At 60.2% G+C, this 22,559-nt stretch overlaps 1 protein-coding gene across 1 annotated transcript in view; it reads right to left on the bottom strand.

Moving 5' to 3' along the window:
• CACNA1I (calcium voltage-gated channel subunit alpha1 I) overlaps positions 1-22,559 on the bottom strand; it is a 103,779-nt gene that overhangs the window by 12,737 nt on the left and 68,483 nt on the right. Inside the window, exons 10-27 of the mRNA XM_033865616.1 lie at positions 16,161-16,312; positions 15,308-15,493; positions 14,877-14,994; positions 14,014-14,169; positions 13,428-13,521; positions 12,555-12,757; positions 11,396-11,887; positions 10,926-11,026; positions 10,087-10,210; positions 9,729-9,797; positions 9,026-9,210; positions 8,445-8,571; positions 7,012-7,137; positions 4,544-4,633; positions 3,006-3,198; positions 2,321-2,472; positions 971-1,080; positions 238-371 (exon numbers count right to left, since the gene is read on the bottom strand). Coding sequence (XP_033721507.1) covers positions 238-371; positions 971-1,080; positions 2,321-2,472; positions 3,006-3,198; positions 4,544-4,633; positions 7,012-7,137; positions 8,445-8,571; positions 9,026-9,210; positions 9,729-9,797; positions 10,087-10,210; positions 10,926-11,026; positions 11,396-11,887; positions 12,555-12,757; positions 13,428-13,521; positions 14,014-14,169; positions 14,877-14,994; positions 15,308-15,493; positions 16,161-16,312 — 2,812 coding nt within the window. The remainder of the gene's footprint in view (positions 1-237; positions 372-970; positions 1,081-2,320; positions 2,473-3,005; positions 3,199-4,543; positions 4,634-7,011; positions 7,138-8,444; positions 8,572-9,025; positions 9,211-9,728; positions 9,798-10,086; positions 10,211-10,925; positions 11,027-11,395; positions 11,888-12,554; positions 12,758-13,427; positions 13,522-14,013; positions 14,170-14,876; positions 14,995-15,307; positions 15,494-16,160; positions 16,313-22,559) is intronic.

The raw sequence follows: 22,559 nt of genomic DNA on the forward strand, positions 1-22,559 counted from the left end.
GTCTTCCCAGCTGCACTGGGTTCCTTTCAACCGAACCTGAGACTGGACCACAAGGACCAGGGTGTTATATGGAGGGGGTGTGCAGGGTGCAGTACAGAGCTGTCAGGACAAGGGTGCGTGTGTGCCCACGGGACGGTTGGTTGAGTGTGTGTCAAGTATGGGCTCCTCCTGGCTCCTGTTCCCCTGCTCAGCAGGAGGCCCGTGCTGCCCCGCAGCCCTCCCCCACGGGTCCCTCACCCCGGGCGATGCGCAGGACCCGCATGATACGGATGATGGTGGGGTTGATGGGCAGCGCCGCGTTGATCTCGATCTCCTCCAGCGTGATGCCCATCACCGACAGCAGCACGATGGCCAGGTCCAGCTGGTTCCACCTTCGCGGCCGGGCAGAGGAGGTCAGGAGTGAGAAGCAGGGTGAGGCGCACTCGAGGTTAGATACGCCCCAGCTGGGAGGAACTTCCCAGCTCTCCACCCTCCTGCCGTGGCCCAAGGGGATCCCTAACAGCCCCTCCAGATCCCAATGGTTCCAGCTCCTTCTCTGCCCCCCACAGCCTCTGATCCCTCAAGCAAGAGGCTGACCAGGCTAAATGAACATCTCTGGCCTCTGCGGGGAAAGAGGAATGGGCTCTGACTCCTAGGTCTGAATCTTGAGCCAGATGCTCCCCCTGTGTGGCCTTGGGCTAGTCCATCAACCTCTCTGAGCCCAATGTGTTCCCTCTGAAAAGGACTAGCATGAGATATGGCCTGCTCTGCCTGTAGGGTATGGAAGACCCACAAGAGATGGGCTGAGGAGGGCTTGGCAGAATGCCCTGCACCCATCAGGGCTGTAGGCAGCACACACCTGGGGTCCCTGGCCATCAGTGGCCAGACACTTATTGGTTCCCCTCCTCCAGCTGCTCCAGGCTTCCCCAGAGGTCAGGACTGCTTCCCCATCCTGCAGCCCACTCTCTGCTGCCCCAGCCCAGCTGCTCACCGGTCCTTGAAGAAGCGCCTCAGACCAAATGCCACCAGCTTCAGCACAGCCTCCAGCACAAAGACAGTGGTGAACATGTAGTTGCAGTACTTGAGGGCTGTCTCCAGAGACTGCAGGGGCAGCAAAGAGAAGCATGATCCAGGCCCCATGACCTGTCCCCCACCTTATTCCAGCCAGAAAATCTCTGCCTTTTAAGGGGAAAATTTACTCCATTCACATTTAATGCAATGATTTACATATCTACTTTCATGCTTTCCACCTTACTTAATGTGTACGATTTACTTTACATTGCTGTTTTCTTTTCCTTATTTCTGCTGGCTTGGTCCAATTGCCACTCTATGGAGGCAGTATGGGGTAATGGTTAAGGGTTGTGGTTAAGAACCAGACTGCCTAGATTTGAATCCAGACTCAGCACTTACTCCTTATTCACTGTGTAACCTTAGCAAGTCACTTGACCTCTCTGGGACTTAGTTTTCTGATCTATGAATTGGGGATGATAATAGCACCCCCCTCAGAAAGTTGCTATAAAAATTAAATGAGGTAATAGCCCAACACCGGACAGAATAAATACTTGGTAAATGTGAACTATTACTATTCTATTTCTTCATGTTAATTTAGAAGTTCTACAATTACTGTTCCATTCCACCAGTGGTTGACTTCCTTTTCCCTGCACTTATAATATTCCTCTCCTACCATTTAAAATAAGATACTAATTCTTCATCTGAAGGCTCTGCTCTCCCCTCCTTCCCCCACTCCAGTAAGTCTTTAAGAAGACTTGCCCCTACGTACCCCTCACGTGTCCCTCACGCACACCGCCTGCAACTAGCTGGGAACTGGTCACCTCTCCTACCGCAGTGTTTGCCCCCAGCGGTCCTGCCCCTCCCCCAGACTCCACATGCCCCGTAGTGGTGGAGCCAGCTGGCAGGCCCTGAATGCAAAGCAAAGCTCCAGTCCTGCCTCCACCGCTCACTGGCTGAGTAACTTGAGCACATTTTATCTCTCTGAGCCTCGGTTTCCTCATCTACAAAAGCCTCCCCCAGGCACACCTTAGGATTGTTGTGAGGATTAGAGAGTTAATATCTGCAGTGTGTCCTGCAGAGTCACACTGAACATACCACAGCTACCGTCACCCATGTTCAAGGCTGGGTCCAAATGCCATCCCTCCTGCTCTCACCCCCGCCCCGCCCCGCTCACCAGGACCGAGTGACCTCTCCCTCTCACTCCTCTGTCCTACCAGGCCCTGCGCCTCCTGAGCACAGGACCCCCGGTGGGGACGGTTCAGCCCCTGGGGTGGGGCCTTGCTGAGGACCCAGCCCCACCACGTGGCCTCGGGCCAGAGGCCGGGCTCACCGTGGGCTGGTTGTAGTGCTCCAGGGACATGGTGACCACGTTGAGGCAGATGATGCAGGTGATGAAGATGTCCAGGTAGTGGCTGGTGCACATGGAGTGGATGAGCAGCCGTGTGGGACAGTAGGTGGCATAGTAGGGCAGCCGCTGGGCCTCTGCAGGGGGTGTGGGGCGGCAGGGGGAGAGCGGCACAGACCACAGAGGGTTGGGGCCACGGTGGAGGCAGAGCACACGGAGCGCGAGGTGGAGGGGCAGGAGGAAGCCAGGGGGAGAGGTGCCAGTCTGCCCCAGGCCCTGGGAATCAGAGTTAGGTCTCTTCCCCCAAGCCAGGGCGCCTTGAGGGAAAGGGGTAGGACGTGAGGGAAGGTGGCAGAGAGGGCGCTGATTCTCCCCATCGTGCCCACGTGGGGGGTCCGGTCTGCTGGGGGCGGGGCATCAAGGCTCTGCCCTTGCCCTCTTCCTGGACTGAGCTGCCAGGGTCTCGTGCAGGTGGGCAGTGGGGTCACCATCAGACTCTGGGCGGACACCGAGAGGAGTCAGGTCACCTGGACAGGTGGATGCTGGGGGAAGGGCAAGGCCAGGGGCCTGGGGGCCATATTCTCTGTTCCCTTCTGGCTGCAAGGCCCAGTGGCCAGGGTCACGCCCTGGCCTTGGCCCCTGAGCCCCGCCCCCCACGTCACCCACTCACTCCGGCGTTTCTTCTCCAGGCGCCGCAGCCGCTTCTCCTCGCGCCGCCGCGCCTCCTCGGCCTCCTGGTGCTGCCGGCACTTGTGGAAGTTCTCCACCACGACGCCCACGAACATGTTGAGCACGAAGAAGCTGACGATGAGCAGGAAGGAGATGAAGTAGAGCAGCATCCAGGGGTTGTGGTTGGGCACCGGCTGCGGGGACCAGATGGGGCTGAGGGAGGCTGCTCGGGCCCCGGGGGGCCCACCGTGCAGGGCGCGCCCCACCTCGCCGAGCCTCCGTGCGGTGGGGGCACCGGCCGCAGCCTCCTGGGCAGCTGGGAGATTTGAAGGAGGCAGAGGTAAGAAGTGCCCACCCTGCTTGGCACAAGTATGGTGCTCAGCAAAGAGAGCCCTCCCCTTCCCCGCCATCTGTCTTCTTCCTCTCACCCACCATCCATCCGTCCCCCATCCACTTATTCATCCGTCCACTCATCATCCGTCCATTTACCCACCCACCCACCTCTCCATCCATACACTCACTCCTCCATCTACCCATCCATCCACTCACCATCCGTCCATTTATCCAACCATTCACCCATTTATTCATCCATCTAGAAACAAGGCAGGAAGCAAAGCAGCCAGCAGAGGAGAGAGCGCAACCCTGATGGAGTCTGTGTGTGTGTGCGCGCGCGTGTGTGTGTGTGTGTGTGTGTGCGTGTGTGTGTGTGTTGGTAGGGGTGGCAGGCAGGAGGGTACAGACTAAAAAGTGGAGGAGGATGTCTCCACGTGCTCTATTCCCCCCACATCCCCAAGTCCCACTTCTACCTCCAGCTCTAGAGTCTACGGGGTGAGGCCCGAGAGGCCAAGAGCCCGAGCCTGCTTACAGGCCTAGGCGCTGCCCCCAGCCCCGATTCCTTCACTGAATGGGCCCTGTCGTGACCAAGACAATCTCCCTGCTCCTTCTCCCGTGGCCCCCACAGCCATGACACTGCCAACCCTGGTCAGCCGCGTGTCTTGCCTAAAGTCCCAGCCTAGCCCCAGAGGGGATCCCCACTCTCAGGGGGATCTTGGGAGCGAGGGCTCAGGCCTCCTCTCGGGCCCAGCCTCCTCCCTGACCCCTTCCACCTCCCACTCCTAAATCCATCCTCACCCAGCAGCCCCGCGAAGCTCCCGCAAGCTCACCTCGCTCTAACCCCTTCACTGACACCCACTGCGCTCAGCTACGCTCCACCCCCGGAGGCGTGCACAGGTCTTCCTGACCTTCCCACCCTGCTTCCCCGCGCCAGCCGCCTCCTCCCACACCCTCAGTTCTCCACACACGGCTCTGCAGCCCTCCTGGCGGGGCCAGCTCGCAGCGCTCGCCCTGCACAGAGCGAGGCAGACAGAGCAGTGACTTACACCAGCCAGGGAGCGGCCCTCGTGGGGCAGGGTGCAGGCCAGGACGAGGAGGGGCGGGCTGTGGCTGACAGTGGGAAACCCCAGCTTCAGACCCCGGGGCCCCAAAGACACCGTGTCCCTCCCCGACTGCCCGGGCCGGACCTGGCCCAGCCACGCCCACCTGCTGGTCCACAGCAACAGCGTCCAGTCCATTGTACATGATGTTCACCCAGCCGTCCTTGGAGGCCAGCACAAAGAGGGACATCAGGGCCTGGAACCCGGGAGGAAAGGGTACAGGGGCAATGGGCGCAGGCAGTTCGGGCTGCGTCTGCCCCCTCCACAGCTCTGGGAGGCAGAGGGACAAGACCTTCCCCAAGTCCAGGGCAGAGCTGTGTCCTCAACCAACAAACCTTCTCTGAGGGTGCCCTGCGGGCCTGCCGTAAGCCCTGCAGGCACTGCAAGAGAGTGAGACTGGGCCGGGAGTCCTGGGCTCCAGTCTCAGCTCTGAAATTAACTGCACAGGAAAATTCACGAGGCCTTTTCCTCTCACCCACGGAACGGCGCTAACACTTCAGTGACTGCCTGCCATGCTGGCTGGGAGGGTCAGCGGAGACTTTAAACTGGAAGGTTCCTGACAAACATGTGGGACCCTGCCACCATCACGCCAAGCTTGCCTCTGGCACCTGAAAACAGGAGCTCGTGAGAGAAATCAGGACCAGCCCAAGCTCGGCCACTCACTGGCTGTGTGACTTAATGTCTCTGGGCCCCGGCTTCTTCGCCTGTAAATGGCAATAATTGCTCCAACTAACAGATTTTAGAAACAGAGGTGATGCCCAGGAGACAGCCAGCCAAGGCTCCTACACAGACGGCAGGCCGAAGCATCCTCAGGATAGGTCTCCTGCCCTGAACTGGCCCCTCCTTCCGGCCCACCCAGGGCACAGACCCATCCTCTTCCCTTCCAGGCGGGAATGGTGCTGAGGGCTGCCCGGAAAGGGCTCAGGCCCAGGAGGAGGGCAGGGCAGGGAACAAAGAGGGAGCCCTCCCTGCCAGGGAGGTACACGGAGCCCTCACACACCAAGGGGCAAATGTCCCCGTGAGCCCCTGGATCACAGAGGCCTGAAGTACAGACGGCCTGGGACCTTGGAATCACAGACCAGCTGTCACTGATCCCAATTTACAGATGAGGGCACTGAAGCACAGAGAGGGTCAATACTGGCCTGAGGACACACAGCTGATAAATGGCCCCACAAGGGATCCAAGGTTTCGGGCCATGCCATAACCTCCCACGTGGCTCTGCAGGCTGAGAACACCCTACTCAGGGGTCCCCGGGCATCAGCCTGGCATCAAGCATGCCCAGAACAGGAAAGAGCTGGGGATGCTCCGTAGCGGCCCGGCCTGGGCCTGGCGCTGAGGTCAGGGAGTCAGGAGCACGATCATAAAGGGCCCCCAGTGGCTTTCCCTCAGCTCCTGGAACATCTCTTTTAAAACATTGTCTCGGGACTTCCCTGGCAGTCCAGTGGTTAAGACTCCGCGTTTCCAATTCAGGGGGCGCGTGTTCGATCCTTGGTCGGGGAACTAAGATCCCACATACTGTGTGGGGAGGCCAAATGAATAATTAACACTTAGAACAAAATAAAAATCTTTTAAATTAAAAAAATAAAACATTGTCTTACCAACCACTGAGTTGTTAAGAACTTGAAAATGTACTACTTCTGGAGAATCTGGAGGGGTGGGGTCACTGGGACCCAGTTCCTGACCCCGTTTCCCGGCCACTCACTGCCCCTCTGAGGCCCCACAGCTCCTTTCCCAGGGGCCCCGGGGAGTGGAATCCCTGGGGATGAGCGCTTCCGTGGATACAGTTGGACAGTCCTCAGCAGAGAGGCCCGGGCCCTGGGCCACCCAGAGTTGGATCCTTGCTCCCTTCCTGTGTGACTGGGGAAGGCACTCCCAGGCTGGTCATACCCAGTCACCTAGGTGGGCCCTCAAGAAACAGGAGCAGTTTGGGGGTGGGGGGAGCTCTTTGGAGGCAGCCAGCGGGGGGCTCTCATCTGGGACACGACTCAGATGGCCGAGCCTGGAAGGCCCCCAGGAGAGGGGACTAAGGGCAAAGCAGGAACTGGGCAGGGGCCTGCCTGCCAGCTGGAGCAGGGACCAGAGGAGATGGGTGATGGGGGAAGAAACCCACCCTGGGCCAGAAGCTTGATACACTTTAGTCTCTGCCACAGCCTGTATGGTGGCTTGTAACATTCCCATTTTACCAACAGGGAAACTGAGGCTCAGAGAGGCCACACCTACAGTAAGTGGCAGAGCCAGGATTCACACCTGGTCTGGCTGACTCCAAAAATGCCTGTCTGGGCACCCCCCCCGGGCAGGGGGTGGGGGCCAGGAACCAATGTCCACTAAAGCACTTCCTAAATGCCAGGCACCTGCTGGACACTCTGTATTCACGGTCCCTCAGCCTCACGCTACCTGCCAAGTGAGTTCTACCCCTACCCATTCTGCAGAAAAGGAAATCAAGGCTCGCAAAGCAGAAGCCCTGGCAGGGGGGGGACTGGAGCCTGGTCTGTAATCCCAGGGCTGTCGGCACCAAAGAGCTGTCACCCCAGCCACCAGGGATGGGTCCGGTCAAGAGCAGAAGGAGGCACTCACCTGGCCCAGATTGTCGAAGTTGTACTTGTGGTGGACCCAGCGGTAGTTGGCGGCCACGCAGTCGGAGCGGTTGGTGATGTTGCGGGTGTCTATGCCCAGACAGTGGTAGAACTTGCCCTTGAAGAGCTGGGGGCAGGGACACGGGTCACAGGGTTAGTGACCATCTTGCCAGTGCTCCCAGGGGGTGGGGGGGGGAGTGCAAATCAGAAGAGGGCCCCGCCCCTCGGGGTCACTTCCTCCTTGTACGGCCTGAGCCAACCACTCCATCCCACCGTCTCTCCAAGTCCCCCAGCAGGAAGCGGGGCTGCTCGCATCCCATCTAACGAGTGAGGAAACTGAGGCCCGGTGGTGTCAGGAGATTTTCCCAAAGTCATTTGAGGTTTAAGAAGGGGCAGAGCCAAGCTTCACACCCTGGTCTGTCTGATTCTTACTCTTCCACAGACCCCAGAGATCAGACACCAGTACCCACACTGGGGATTCGGGCAGTGACTCCATGCGAGGAAGTTGCCTGTACACCCCCGAGAGACAGAGCGACGTAAAGGGACGCTCTCTAGGGACCCAAGCCCTCTCCATGTCAACTGCCTGGAAGGGACAAGGCCACTGTCCACACAGGGTCCACACCAAGCCCGTTCTGCCCAGGAGGCCACGCTGTGAATCTCTCAGCAACCCCAAAGGACACCTGTGCACGGGGTTCCTCCAAACCTACAGCCCCAGACACAGGACCAGGTGGGGAGCCTGGGGGCCTCAGCACAGGGTTCAGACCCTCAAGAGATAGGGTCTCAGCAGCAGCTCAGACCGCAGAAGGCCCAGGTCACTCTGCCACCCCCCAGCACACACTCTGTTATCTGCCCCACTACTCGCTGTCCCCCCCGAGGCCTCATTCTACACCCGGGCTGGGCCCCAACCCCAAATCTGAGTCAGCTCAAGGCCCTGCCTGGGTCAGAGACCCTCCATGACCCCTACCCCAGAGGAGCCAAGCCCCAGCTCCTTAGCTGCCATTCCAGGTCTCTCCCCACTCGGCCCGGCTCATCTCTCCATGCCAGCCGTAGCCCCGGGGCTCTCTCTCCACACGTGCCCTGCTTGGTCCCGCCTCCCCACACGTTGCCCATCTGCCCCTGACACACCTTCCCCCCGCCGTGACCTGCCCAAACCTCCTGTCTTTCAAGGCCCAGTGCCAAGGCCACCTCCTTCAGGCGTTTTCCCCACTGTCCCCAGCCCACCCCTGGGCTGCCATTTACCCAGCCTGCCTTGCAGTCAGCCATCTGGGCCGTGTCTGTCTCCCTCCCTGGAATGGGAGCTAACTGCTGGCAGGGACCATGGCTGCTCCACTAGGGCCACCTGGCACAAGGTCTGGAGAGCTGGGCAGGAGTGTGGAGCCTCTTCCCCGACTGCAGAGCCCACCCCATGCCCTGCCCCGCCTGGGTGCCCCTCACCTGCACCCCCAGGATGCCGAAGATGATGAAGAAGGCACAGCAGATGAGGACGATGTTGCCGATGGGCTTGAGGGAAGAGATGAGCGTCTCCACCACCAGCTTCAGGCCAGGCGCCCGGCTGATGACACTGCAGGCAAGAAGGGGTCAAGGGTACCGTTAGCCGTCAGCCAGGCCTGAAGACAGCCCCTGCTAGGCCCAGAGTCACCAGAGCAGAGGCTCCCAGGCTCCAGATCTATATGAACAGCAAGGCACTGTGCTTTCACCCCAACCCCTTGGGATCCACACCACACCCTCCTCTAGATACTAACGCCCAGAGATGGCAGTGAGCCACGAAGGACTCACAGGGAGTGGGTAGCAGCCCTGGGGGCCACATTCAGCCCCCGCCTTCCAGCACCTGCTCCAGGCTCCTCCCCCAGGAGCGGGGCCCGCAGGTGTGACCCTGGCCCTGCTCAGCTGGTGCTGGGCACAGGCTATGGAGGACTGAGTGGGTGTGGGTGGCCAGACTGAGGGGTTCACCTAGACCCTGGGGGCCTCCCTGGACAGTGCAGGGTGCCCCCATCCTCGGGTGCGAGGGTCCTCACCGCAGGGGTCGCAGGGTGCGCAGCAGCCTCAGGACCCGGAGGACCCCCAGGATCTTGGCTCCCCCGGCCGAGGCCAGGGACACCACAATGTCGATGATTGACACGAAGACAAGGAAGCCATCCAGCACATTCCAGCTGCTGCGCAGGTACGCCTGCTCACCGAAGTACAGGCCCAGCGAGACCACCTGGGGGAGGGGCGAGGGGCGGGGTCAGTCAGACTCCTCGGGAGGGTGGAGCGAGATCAGACGGGCGAGGGGCAGAGCCAGGTAGGCATGGGAGAGCCGGGAGCAGTGGGCTGGAGCGGACACGTGCCCTGCCGCCCCCTCTGAAGGCGGGCTATAGGTCTCCCTCTACCCAGGGAGCCACTCCCTGAAGCACCCCATTCCCTTCTCCCTGCACATCTGGTTAACCCAACTTGAAGCCATGTGCTCTGGGAAGCATCCTAGACAGAACCCTACCGCTGTGCCCTGCACCTCCAGCAGGTACCTCCACGACACTGGAAATGGGCTGTGAGCTCCTGGGCAGCGGGCACGAAGCTGACCGCATCCCGCCTTCCCCAGTCCTAGGAGCCCAACCCAGTGGCTGGGACCAAGTGGGGGTGAGCCTCCAAGGCCACCTGTGGAATGCTGTTGAGGGGCAGGTGAGTGACAAGCGGAGCGGGGCTGGGCCAGGGGGAGGAGAGGTCCCAGGTGAAGCCAGGTACCTTCAGTGTCATCTCGCCCACAAAGATGGCTGTGAAGATGTAGTTGGACACAGTGAGGAAGATGCGTTCCTGAAAGAACCAGGAGATGCCATGGATCCAGGGTCTCCCGGGATTGGTCTGCCTTCAGCCGAGGGGCACCCAGGAGACGCCGCCGCTTCACAGTCCAAGGAGGCGGCCCCTCTCCAGAGGCAAGCTCCCGGCCACATCCCCCTCCATGGCATCCCCCTCCATGGCTCTCCATGGAGAGCATCGCTGGGCTCTCCAACCCTCCCAGCCCAGCATGCTGTCCCTCAGCAGGCCCTGGGGACCTGTCCCTCTGCCGCGCTCCTTCCACCGCCCGAAAGCCCCAGCCACTCACGGTGCTGCCGGCCTCAATCTGGGGCCGCTCCAGGGCGATGGTGATGCAGTTGAGGAAGATGAAGGCCAGGACGACATAGTCGAAGAGCTTGTGGGCGATGATGGTCTGACACAGGACGCGGAACCTGGGCAGGGTGGGCAGGGGGCCACGTGAGCGTCAGTTTGCCCCTTACCCTGGCCAGGAGGAAGGCCCCAGGAACACATGAGAACCAGGCTGGCCTGGAGGAAGCTGACCCTTCTTTTCTCCGGCCACACTACAGGGGGCGGCTTTAGGTCTCTGCTCAGGATGCCCACCTGAAGCCACCTCTGCTGACCACACTGCAAGCTCCTGGCACCCGCCTAGCCCTGGCAAAGCTTTCCAAACGCTGGCCCGAATCTCTAAGCCTTGTCCTCCGGCTGCATGGACACATTGTCTGATAGCCTCAGCTTCTGCCCCCAGGCCTTCCCTCGGGCTGCTGCCTCCACCTGGACCAGCCTCCCCCTCCTTACCACCCCTTCTTCATCTACAGAACGCTGTCTGCCTCCAAAGCCCAGCACAAAGGCCTCCTCCCCCAGGAAGCCTTCGGATGCCCCCCTCCAGATGGAAGCACCCCAGGTTACCGGAAGATTTATCCAACCTGGTGCCCAGCACAGGATGGCCTAGACTAGAGGAGATGCCCAGGAAAGCCCCCACACGAACCCCTTCCTCCCCAGCAGACCCCCCACTACAGGGCCGGAAGGCCCGCCCCCTACCTCCCCACCGCGCCCTGCCAATGGCCCTGCTTGGCTTGCCAGAAATCTCTCCCTCCCAAACCTGTCAACCCTCTACTCTAACGCCACCCTGAGCCTGGCCCTGCCCACCTGTTCTCGGGGGAGAAGAGGTAGACGGACCAGTCCTCGCGGACTTCGCACCAGTCAGGCTTGTAGACGTCAATCATCTTGCGGACGCGGAAGCACAGAGTCTGGCAAGGGGAGGACGGGGTGCTGGCGGGTCAGCGCTGCCCAGAGCCGCTCATATCCACCCACCCTGACCATCCAGCAAAGTGGGGCCGCTGGATGACCTCCGAACTCTCCCAGCAAGACCAGAACCCTCACCCCACCCAGGGCGGTCAGGGAGGGCTTCTCTCCCAGGGGCGGGCCCAGCTCAGAGGTGTTCCGGCCCCGCCCCCTCTTCACCCACCTGAAGCCCTCTCCCCATGGCCAGGGTCCCCCTTAGGCGGGACCCCTGTCGGTCCCTCCCACTCCAGCGCCACCTCTCGACCACTCCCCGTTGCGTCCCAGCTGACCTCCTCGTGGTACCCTCCGTGGCCCCCAGAGCCTCGCGCACTCACGTAGTCCATCTCCTCTTCGTCCTCCCCGGGATCCCGGCGGTCGTCCATCTTGGTGAAGACGTCCTTGGCGATGCTGGGCATCCTGCCATTGCAGTCCTCGTGCCCGGGGACCGGGCCTGCCGCCCTCCAGGCAGTCCGTGGGTGGGTGCCCACGGCGGGCACCAGCTCGGCCAGGTCCACCGAATCTCTGGTGTCGAGGGACAGCGTCCGGCGGTGGTGGCAGTGACGGTGCGCCAGGTGGGGACCATGCTGCGCTTGGTGGGCGTGCGGGGTGTGCGAGGCGTGCAGGGCGTGCGGGGGCGCGGCCCGCAGCGGCCCCTCCTCCCGGGCACCTTCGCAGGCCCGGGCGCCGCCGCTGCGCTCTGCCGCTGAGAGCAGGGACTCGTGCTCCGCCGATGGGGGCTTGTGCTTGAGGCTGTTCCAGCTGGAGCGACGGCTGGCCCAGGCCCCACTGCGGCCCCACGGCCCGTGATAGGAGCTCCGAGAGCTGGACTGGGAGGAAGCCCAGGGCTCCGGTCAGCGCCACCACACACACCCACGGTTGTGACTGAAGGGAGCCTGCACACCTGCTGAGGCCCAAAGAGGGCTGCCCACCTGGCCAGTGGGGGACAGAAGGGGCTAGACCCCAGAGGTCCTCTCCTTGCTCTGCCTCTCACTCCATCCACATCTACAGACACATGGGCACCTCCCCTGTGTGGCTATGTCCCTCCTGCCACCTCCCTTCCCTTGATAACAGTACAGTAAGTCAGGGCATCTTCCCATTTTATAGGAAGGGAAACTGAGGCTCAAGAAGGGCTGTAACTTGGTCATGGTTACAAAGTTTGGCAGTGGCAGAGGCCAGATACAAGCTCAGGTCTGCCCAACCCCAAGGCCCAGCTCTTAACCCTACACATTGCTGCTAAAACAAAAACCCACCTCTCTACACCAGACCCACAGGCACTATTCGTTCATTCACTCACTCATTCCTTGTTGCCAGGTCCTGCTCTGTCCCTGGGCACCCAGGAAAGCAACAGACATGGTCCCTGCCTGTTTCTGGCTGGGCAGTCTGGTGCCCTAAGCCTAGGTACCAGTCTGAGGCTGGACTGGCAGACACTTCTCAGCGTCCCTCAGCACACACCCAGCAGGGAGTAGCCAACCAGAGCACCCCACGAGGACTCACCAGGGAGCGCTGGTCGTAGCTCACCCTCCCCAGTGACATGACACTGCTCTTGCGGGAGCCCAAGGCCATTAGCACGGGGTCTGGCTGCAGCGAGAGGCGGGGGGCGGATGCTGCAGCCCCAGTGGGGCCCAGATGTCCACCCAGTGGGAGATTGGGGTCCAGGTGCCCATTGGGGGTCATGGGGATTGGGCAGAGCTTGGGATCTGGAGGGTTCAGATAGAGACAGAGGGAGGAGCAGACAAGAGGACAGAACAAGAGCAAAAGAAGCCATGAGACAAAGAAACAGACAGGGACAGTAACAGAAATGAAGAGTTTTTCTGGAGAGACCTCCTCCACCAGGAAGTCCTCCTGCTTGGACCCCATCACATGTGCCTCCCCTCTGCCCCATTTGCAAGGCTCTCAGCTTTATTTTTGGATGAGTGGATCCCTTGCCTTCTGTGTTCAGGGCCAGCTCCGAGCTTCACCCAACATAGGAACCTCACTCCCATGCCCAGCGCAGGAAGAAGGCAGAGCCTGCTTAGCCCGGTTACTGAGAAGGACACAGCCTGGGCTGGGAGGTTTCTTCCAAGCTGCGCAGTGGTGCTAAACAAAACCCAGGCATCCTGAGGCCCAAGGCTCTTGGCTACAGGCCAGCTGCATGGAGGGGTGAGGGTGGGCTGCAGCCACCCCTGTGGCTGGAATTCAGGAGAGCCATGAATGCCACTGACCTTTGGAGATTTAGCAATTCTTTCAATTATAAATGTAACCAGCAAACCATAGAGAATTAGCAGTCCCGAGCCTTGGCTTGAGGGGAAACCAGATGCTGTGCCCTCTGCCCAACTAGATCTGGGGAAGAGTCCTGGCCTCCTAGGTGACGAGTGGAGGTCCGTTTACCTCCGCCACTGTCCAGGCCCTCCTGGAGCTTGTCAAACTCCTCCATGTTGGATGAGCTCTGGTCCTCGTCCGAGTAGGAGCGATTGGCGTCGCCCTGGGAGACCGTCCCTCACATTGGAACAAAAGTCAGCTTAGCCCTTCCCTCCCTCCTGAATTTTTCAATGGGTGTTTTCACCCCCCCCCACATTTTACAGATGGGGAAACTGAGGCTCAGAAAATGGAAGCGAGAAGCTAACGAGGACCTAGGCCACAAACCCACATCTGCCTGATTGTAAGTGTCCCCAAAGCCTCAGAAAATGAAGGAGGCAGGATCCAGAATCCCAGATCTTGGGGACTTTAGGATCTCAGAGATGGAGAAGCCTAGGCCTACACCCCTGGGGGAGAGGCAGGGATCCTAGATGCAGATCTCCCCCCCACTTGCATGCCTCCTGTGATGGGAAGCTCATCACCTCACTGGCAACCCCCTCCTCTGGAGACCTGTTGCCTGCTAGATGTTTGAATCGCAGTCCTCCTCCATCTAGACCACCCCCCGCCCAGTCTCGTGCAGGCCCCAAAGGGGTGCTTCCTCCACCAGGGCCACAGTCACCTCCGCCTGGAAGCCCTCCACCAGGATGGCCACCAGCAGGTTGAAGAGCACATAGTTGCCGAAGGTCATGAGGGCAACGAAGTAGAGGGAGGCCCAGGGGGAGGTGGAGGCCATGCCATTGTAGAGGACGACGTTCCAGTCCTCCTGGGTAAGGATCTGTGCGGGGAAGGGGGAGGACAGCTCAGGCCCCCCAGCCCACTGGGTGTCCTACGTGCAGGCACGTCGCAGCCCGTGAGCACCTACAGCATCCGCTCACACACGCTCGGGCACACCCAGGGTCCTCGAAAACCACGGCCCTAGCTGGGGGCAGAGCCGCAGAATCACGCACGTGCATGTGTGTGTGTGCGCGCACGCACACACACGCACACGCACACCTCTTCCTGCTGCCCGGCCCGCCCACACCCTCGAGGCCTACGTCACACACTCCTGCCCTGACACGTGCGCCCCACGGACCGGTGCTCCCTCCTGGCTGCTCCCCAGCCCCACCCTCTCAGCACCGTATCCCACCACCCAGGGCACAAGCCCACACTGCCTTCTCCCCTTGTTCCTTCTGCCCCCACCGCACCTGTGTGTACACACCCACTCAACCATGGCCACAGTACACGTGAGGAAACAGCCTCGGGGAAGAATCCTAACCCCACAGTCTCAGGGCAGGAGCGAGGGGGCGGGGACGGGCAGCGGGCAGTCAGTCCAGCTCCCAGAGCCAGCGCTGCGCCAGCCTGGCCACCGGAGGCCGGGGTTGAGGGGCCTCCTTGTCAGGCCACTGCTCTCCCCTGGATTCTCTGAGGCTGGGGGCACCTCCAAAAGGTGATCCTGGGAGAACTCCCTTCCCCAGACACCCATGGACGCATGCTGGGGCTCACCTGGAACACCGTGACAATGGCCCAGAGCAGGGAGTCGAAGTTCTTCCGGTCGGGGACGGTGTCTCCCGTGTCCGTGCGGAGGCTGAACTTGCAGCCAAAGATATGCATTCCAAGGATGCTGGGGGAGAGGCAGAGGAGGCTCAGGGGACTCACACACACAGAGCTCTCTGCCCACCCACCTTGTTTCACCCACTAAGAACCACCCACTAAGATGGGAGGGGCCAGTGTGGGTCCCATTTTACAGACGTGAACACAGAGGCTCAGAGGGGCAGTACTCGCCCGGAGCCATAGGGGATTAAGTGATGGTGCCAGGATTCGTATCCAGGTCTGGGGTGTTGCCTGGAGAAGCTCAACCAGCCACACTCCCCCAGGTTTCTGCCCACGGGCCTGGCAGGCCCCGCAGGTGTGGCCCCAGGGTGGGCGGGACTCACCTGAAGATGAAGATGAAAAGCATGAGCAGCATGCAGAAGGTGGCCACGTTGTCCATGGTCTTCATGAGCACCACGAGCTGCCGCCGCAGCGCGGGCATGAAGCGCACCAGCTTCAGCACCCGCAGCAGCCGGAAGGTCCGCAGCACCGACAGCCCGCCGTCCGCCTGCCCCACAATCTCCCAGATGCTGCAGCCCGCCGGGCAGGGGTGGGGAGGGGAGAGAGGCAGGAAGGGTCAGAGGGAGGCCGGGAGGAGACGAGGGCAAAGGAAGAAGGAGAGGCCAGGTGGGCGGAGAGATGGACAGCTTCCCTTCATTCACTCATTCATCCAATGGGTATTGTTTGACAGGTCACTGCGCCTCGTGGCACCCTGAAGCCAGGGCTCTGAGCCTGGATTCCACGGACCACCCCCCGCAAGAAGTCTGTGGCCCGTAAATACCACTGACCTCTTTTTGAGATTTAACATTCTTTTGATTATGAACGTCAACAACAAGCAGCAGAGAATTAGCACTTCCTGCGACCTCGTGGCCGATCGAAATCACTGATACTTTTCTATCACATGACAGCCGATACAGGTGTTTCCAGATATTACTTATCCTCATCCTTTCTTTGGAATGATCGTAGTCACGGACCCACTGCTGTATCTTGCTATTTAATGAATTAATCCAGAAGTGCATACACTGCTATATCACAAATTTTCAAATATTTTGATAACTGTATTTCAGTGTAATTAGCTTCCTTTGATCTTATGTACTTCATTTACTGGCTGGGGTCAGTGCATTAAATCCCCCTCCCACCCCGTTCTGTTTCTAGGCCCACAGGCTAAGGGCGGGATTGGGGGGGGGAGGTCGGCACCTGATGATGACAATGATGCTGTCGAAGATGTTGTAGGGGTTCCGCAGGTAGTCAAAGAGCCCGAAGGCGGCCAGCTTCAGCAGCATCTCCAGGGCAAACATGCTGGTGAAGACCACGTTGCAGATCTCCAGGATGTTGGTCAGCTCCTCGGGCTATGGGGGTGTTGGGGAAGGGAACGGGGACCCGGTCAGGCCAGAGGGCTGCCGGGATACCCATCAGCTCTAGAACCTCCGGGAAGGCCCGGCTCTGCCACCCCGGCTCCACGACCTGCAGGTCAGTGTCCTTGCCGGAGCTCCATCCTCCCCCTGCACTTGGCCTCAAGAAACCTACAGCTCTGCCTCATCTCTGCTGTCTTGAGAGGTCCACTGAGATGGGAACACATGGGGCTAACCTTCCACCAAGTTGGCAATGATGCTGGTAGGGCACACTAAGGGCCACATTATGATACCCATTTTACAGATAAGGAAACTAAGGCTCAGAAACAAGCCAGAGGTTACACGGCTAGACACAGAGCAAGACAAGAAGGCAAACCAGTGGCTGCGGAAACCCCGTTTGCCCACGACCCTAACCCGTTTTGGGAGCACGTGCAGGACCTGCCCTGTGCACTTCATAGGCGTCATGTAACTTAGTCCCTCACGAGAGCCCATTATGCATATGAAGAAGCAGGTTCAGAGAAGGCCAGTCCCCTGCCTGAGACTGCACAGTTAGTAAGGGGCAGAGCCAGGGTTTGAACCCAGGCAGCCTGGCTCCAAGTCTCCACCCTTAACCCCTGCCTGTGCAGACCTCCCTACACAGCCTTCCCCTCGCCTCCTTCCTTCCTTAGCAATGGCCATCTCAGGATTGTGGGTGGCTGGAGACCATCTGCCCTGGGAAGGGAGGACAGAGACCGCGTACCTACTGTGTGCCACCACGGCTCTCAATCCACCTGACCACCTGGTCAGTGGGGCTTACTTCTCCCGCTTCTCAGAGGAGGACACGAAGGCCCAGAGAGGTTAAGGGTCAAAGTCACCAGCTGCTCAGAGGGAGACTGGCCCCTCTGGCCGCAGATCCAACCTCTGCCCCTGGAGCTGTTTACTTGCTGGTTATTAGCAGTAGGTGACACCCCTGCAAGTGGGACCACGCAAGGAACCCCAGTGTATGAAACAGGCCACCCTGTTGGCCACGACTGGGGGTGGGGTTCCAGGTCCTCCCCCCAACAGCCCGGGCCTCAGTTTCCTCATCCATAAATCGAGGGAATCGAGTAAGATGAGGGCCGTACAAGGCTCCAGTCCCTTCTCTCCCTGCCCCTCCCCCAGCCCTGGCCCCTCCGCCTGAATCACGGAGAAGGGAAGGGCCATTTGTTAGGCCTGAACATGTGCCCGTGTTGAGCTCAACCCCAGCACAGTTACTGACAGTCAATCTGTGAGGCCACTGTTAGCAGCTCCAGTTTACAGATGAGGAAACTGAGGCTCAGAGAAGGGAACTGCCTTGCTCAGAGCCACCTGGCAAGGCTGTGGCAGAGCCACCAAGTCAGACTCCGAACTGCTCTCCCGGTGTCCACACCCACACCTCCCCGAACCCGTCCATCCGTCATCCACTTGTTCATCACTGCGTGCACTCCACAGGTCTCCCAAGCATCGTCAGGGGCTGGGCTTGTGCTACCCGGGGTGGGTGGTGGTGAATGAATCAGCACATTCTTCCTGCCCTTGAGAAGCGCAGGCTCCGCTGGCAAAGCCCATCCGCAAGTTAACAAACCACTCGGCGGGGATGAAAACAGAGGGAACTTGAGGGTGGTTTGGGGGAACAGGGCAGTGCAGTCAGGAGCAGCTTCCTATAGAAAGTGACATCTCAGGGACACCTCAAAGCCGAGAGGGGGAGTGGGTGACAGGGAGAAGAGAAGGTTCTCCAGGCGAAGAGACCAGCCCGAACTCGGGCTGGGAGGCGGGAGAGTTCCCAGCATCAGCACCGCCCACCCCAGCCCAGCCACCCTCCCCCCAACGCCCCACCCCCCCACCCCGCACCGAGCAACAGGGCCTCAGGCACCTGACTTTGATTCCACTTGGGCCAAAAGGAGAAGAGAAAAAAATATCAACCCAGCCCTCCCGCTTCCCGCCTGGTGCCTGGGAAATCTAATAATACTGCCGGCTCCTCTCAAGGCCAGATAAAAGGAGAAGGCACCATTTCCATCTGTAATTACATCTGACTCACAGAATGGTCCCAAAAGGGGAGTGGGTCCCTGAGAGAGGCCCCCAGTGGGGGAGGGGCTGGGGCCCGGCATCCCTGGTTGAGCCAGGGCCCAGATGCTACTCAGAGCCACCAATTTCCTAGGCCCCCAAAACAGAGGTGAAAGATTTGGACGCTGACAGGCCGTAACGGCAGTCACCCTGCTCTGGGCCACACGCACTGCACACACACTCCCGCCCACCTGAAACTGATGCGGAGCCTGCAGCTCTGCTCTCCCCGAAAGGTAGGTCACCCACTTGCTCCCCTCCTCCCTCGCAAGAGCTGTTTCTCTAGTCGAGCGCACACCTGTTAATCTTTTTCTAATGGACCATCCATCACTCCTACGAGCATTTTTCTGAGAGAGACAGCGAGCGGGAGAGAGAGATTGACAAATACACAGTGAGTGAGAGACCAAAGGGGGTGGTAGGTGGAGAGGGACAGGGCAGCCACGAGAGAGATGGAGAAAGACTCGAAAGAGAGGTGGACTGATAGACAGACAAATATAGACCCAGGGAGTGAGAAGCAAATGCAGGGTGTGGAGAGACAAGACAGAGAGAGAAAAACAGAGACAAACACATAATGAAAGACCAAGATCATGGCACTGTGAGTCAGAGACAGAGCCAGAAAGTGAGAGAGAGCAGGCAGACAGACAGACGGGCAGAGACTGCAGAGAGGTGGCTGGAGATGGCAAAGGCCCACCCCATGGAAGAGGAGGTGCCGAAGGGCAGAAAAACCAGGTTAAGCCGGAGGCAGGAGGATAGAGGGCCGCTGAGGAGGGGCTGCAACCTGAAGGTGAGGCCAGAAGCAGAGGGAGACGGGGCAGGGGCAGGGCCAGGTCATCCCTGCTGGACGCCAGGCTTGGGAGGCCCAGCTGCCCAGCCTCTGGCCACTTCTGCAGGGCCAGATAAGGGCCCAGCTGGACAGGGGTCTCTAAGCTGCCCCCAGGGACCCCTTGAGCCCAACATCGTCCTCGTGATAACAACGGCAGCCAGTGTTGAAACACCTCCCATGTGCCAGGCGGTGCTGAGCACTTTCCACGGGTTATCCTGTCTAAGCTCAAACATTACCCTATAGCATCCACATTTTACAGCCAGGAAACCTGAGGCTCAGAGAGAAGTGACTGTCCCTGGCCACAGCCAGGCAGTGGTAAAATCCGATCTCAAACCCAGGTGTCCTCCCTCTGGCCCGTCCCACCTCCCCGTGGCCCAGGTGCCCTCACCTGCACCACTCTTCTGACCTCAGGCTCCAGTTCAGCACGGACAGGTCACTGCCCTGCTTACAAGCCTTCCATGGCTCCCCACTGCCCTAAGGATAGAGCCAGTCTCAAGACCCTTCATGGATTGACAGCCCCTGGCCTCTTGGGCTGTCTGCCCTGCCCCATGGGCACATCCTCCTTGAGGGCTCAGGGTCTTTCGTAGGAAGGCCCATGCTCCTGCGTCTGTTCCTCCTTTGTCTAATGAAATCCCAGTCATCCTTTAGGATCCATCTCCAGTGCCATCGCCTCCAGGAAGTCTTCCCCAACTGCAGTTCACGTTGGTGTCTCTCTCCCCTAAGTCCTCACAGAGCTGGAACGTCAGGTACTGAGCCACTCCATCTTCCTCTTCCCAGAGTCACCCCAGATCTGGCTTGGCAGTGACTTGCTGAGACTGCTGAAAAGAGAATAAAGCCTGACCCTCTCTTTGTTGTCCGACGTGGTGAGCATCCTCTAGCTCCAGGACAGCCTGGTGCAGCTCCGGAGGAGTCATGGGCCGGGACGGGCGAACGCTGGGAGAGGGAGGGGCTGAGAGAGCCTGCTCCCAGGAGCAGTGCCTCCCCACCCCTTCCCGTCGGCCTCCTGGAACCTCCAATTCAACCTCAGCATCTCAGCTTCTCACCGCATCACGCTGGGCAAGGCAGTCCACCTCTCTGAGCCTCGGTTTCCCCATCTGCCCAGTGGGGACAAGACACTCACCCCGCCTGCCCTGGGGGCTGCCGAGGGGATCACACCGGGAAGATATGTGACAGCAAATGATGACAGAGAAATCTGGCTGCCCAAGCCGACCCCGCCCACCTGCCTGTCACACAGCCTCAGTCACAGACTGTTCCGGGCCCACTCCCCTCCAGGGCTATGCCGACTTCTGCACCATCTGGGTCCACCTCATGGGTCACACACAGGTCACTGCCTGGCTGACCCCCACTTTCCCCTGTCACCTCCTCCTAGGCCAGTCCCTGCAAGGAGTAGCTGTGGCCATGAGGAACCTGGTGACACTCCCTTGTGATTTTAGCAGCAGTGGCCACCTAAAAACCACGGGCACCCACAGTCTCACCTCATTCGAGCACCTGTGACCACAGAGGCCGGGGTGGCCCCACTTCACAGATGGAGCCGGAAAGCAAAGCCCAGGCTCTGTCCTGCCCTCACCACCGGCCCCCCTGGGCCCCCACCCGGTGGCCACACCAACCTCCCTGCCGGCAGGGGCCGCCACGATGCCTCCCTCTGCAGTCACTTGCTTTGCGGGAGAGGGGCTGCGAGCTTTCACCAGCCTCTCCTCCAGCTCCCCCCTTTCTCCCTGCCCCCTGGCAGCCCTGGGCCGCCTCTCTCTGCAGGCAGCACCTCAGGGGCTGCTCAGAACAACCTCAGGGGCGGAGGGCTTCCTGCCAGCAGTGTCTGGGAGCCAGGGGTGTGGAGCAGAACTTCTCGCGCCCCCCACAAGCAGGCTCTGCGCAGAGCTTGGCCAAACAATGGCTGCCGCTCGGAGCTGCTTTAAAGAGAGTATTTTTTAAATCCTCCCTCCCCCTCACTTTTTCCTTAACTAATAATTTTTTGAGGCTTCAGACACCAGCTGGTAAACTTACCCCGAGGGTGGTGGGGTAACGCTCCAATAAGTATCACAAATCTTTCCTAACGAGTGCGCACCTACTGTGCGCCAGGCTTCTTAACGCATCGAACCCTCCCAGCTACTCCGGGAGTAGGGGGTTTCTGTGCCCGTTTCCAGATGGGGGACACTGGCCGCAGGAGGCCAAGTGACTTGCCCAAGGCCACCCTACCAGTCGACAGCAGAAGCAGGGATGGAGCCCAGACCTGGAGCGGCAAATTGCAGCTCTCTGGCGGTGGTCTTCAGGTGCGGCCGGGATTGGCGGGGGGGGGGGGCGGGGGGGGGGGCAGAGGAGGGTTGTTAAGACCTGTCTTGAGGATGGTTGTGAGGACTCAATACACCAGGCTGGCTCGCGGCCTGGCACTTGGTGCCAGGGAGCCAATCCCTATGACGGAAAGGGCACGAAGTTAGGGCACCTGCTTGTGGATGAGAAAGCCAGGGAGGATCCTTTGAAGGGGCAGAGAGCACCTGCTGAGGGCAACCCAGTGGGGGGACCAAGAGGGGTCCTACGGTGCCAGAGAGAAGAGGCTCCCCCGTCTGGAGGCTAGAAAGTTTGCCCTCTTCCCTGGTGGTGCAGTGGTTGAGAGTCCACCTGCCGATGCAGGGGACACAGGTTCGTGCCCCGGTCCGGGAAGATCCCACATGCCGCGGAACGGCTGGGCCCGTGAGCCATGGCTGCTGAGCCTGTGCGTCCGGAGCCTGTGCCCCGCAACGGGAGAGGTCACAGCAGCGAGAGGCCCGCGTACCGCCAAAAAAAAAAAAAGAAAGTTTGCCCAAAAGGACGTGGCAGAAGAAGTGAGGGGGGACAGGCCAGGCAGGAAGACCCTGAGGAGGCTTGGGCAGGGACCATAGCCTGGCCTGAGGCTGGGGCTGCGGAGAGAGGGAGAAGCTGGACCCAGAGGATGGAGCCACCCTGGCCACCGTGTCTGGCCGTGAAGGGGTGGCTGGGAAGGCAGGAACCAGTAGTACACTGGCAAACGGGCCTCTGAAAAATATCGCCCTGATTGGCAGCGTATGTCAATTTCCATGGTGTAAATACTCCCACCATGGCCAATTTCAAGCTACCAACTGTTTATAACGACGGGCTTGCAAAATCCTTGAGTATGAGAAAACTGGCTCTTGCGAGCTGGTTCCACAAGCCACCGGCAGGGATGGTGCTCAGGCCCTGGTGTAGCAGGACTGCGACAGGCGCCCTTGGCGCTGCCCCACCCAGAAGCTAGAGCCAGCACCCCAACAGTGCAGGTTCCCTGTGGGGCCTTCCCCGGGGAGGCTGGGCCAGGCAAAGGCCAGAAGGCCGGACCCTAGGCGAGGGGGTCCAGCCTGCCTGTCTCACCAGCTTCACCCT

This window comes from Tursiops truncatus, chromosome 11 (assembly GCF_011762595.2).
Source record: "Tursiops truncatus isolate mTurTru1 chromosome 11, mTurTru1.mat.Y, whole genome shotgun sequence".
Lineage (NCBI taxonomy): Eukaryota > Metazoa > Chordata > Mammalia > Artiodactyla > Delphinidae > Tursiops > Tursiops truncatus.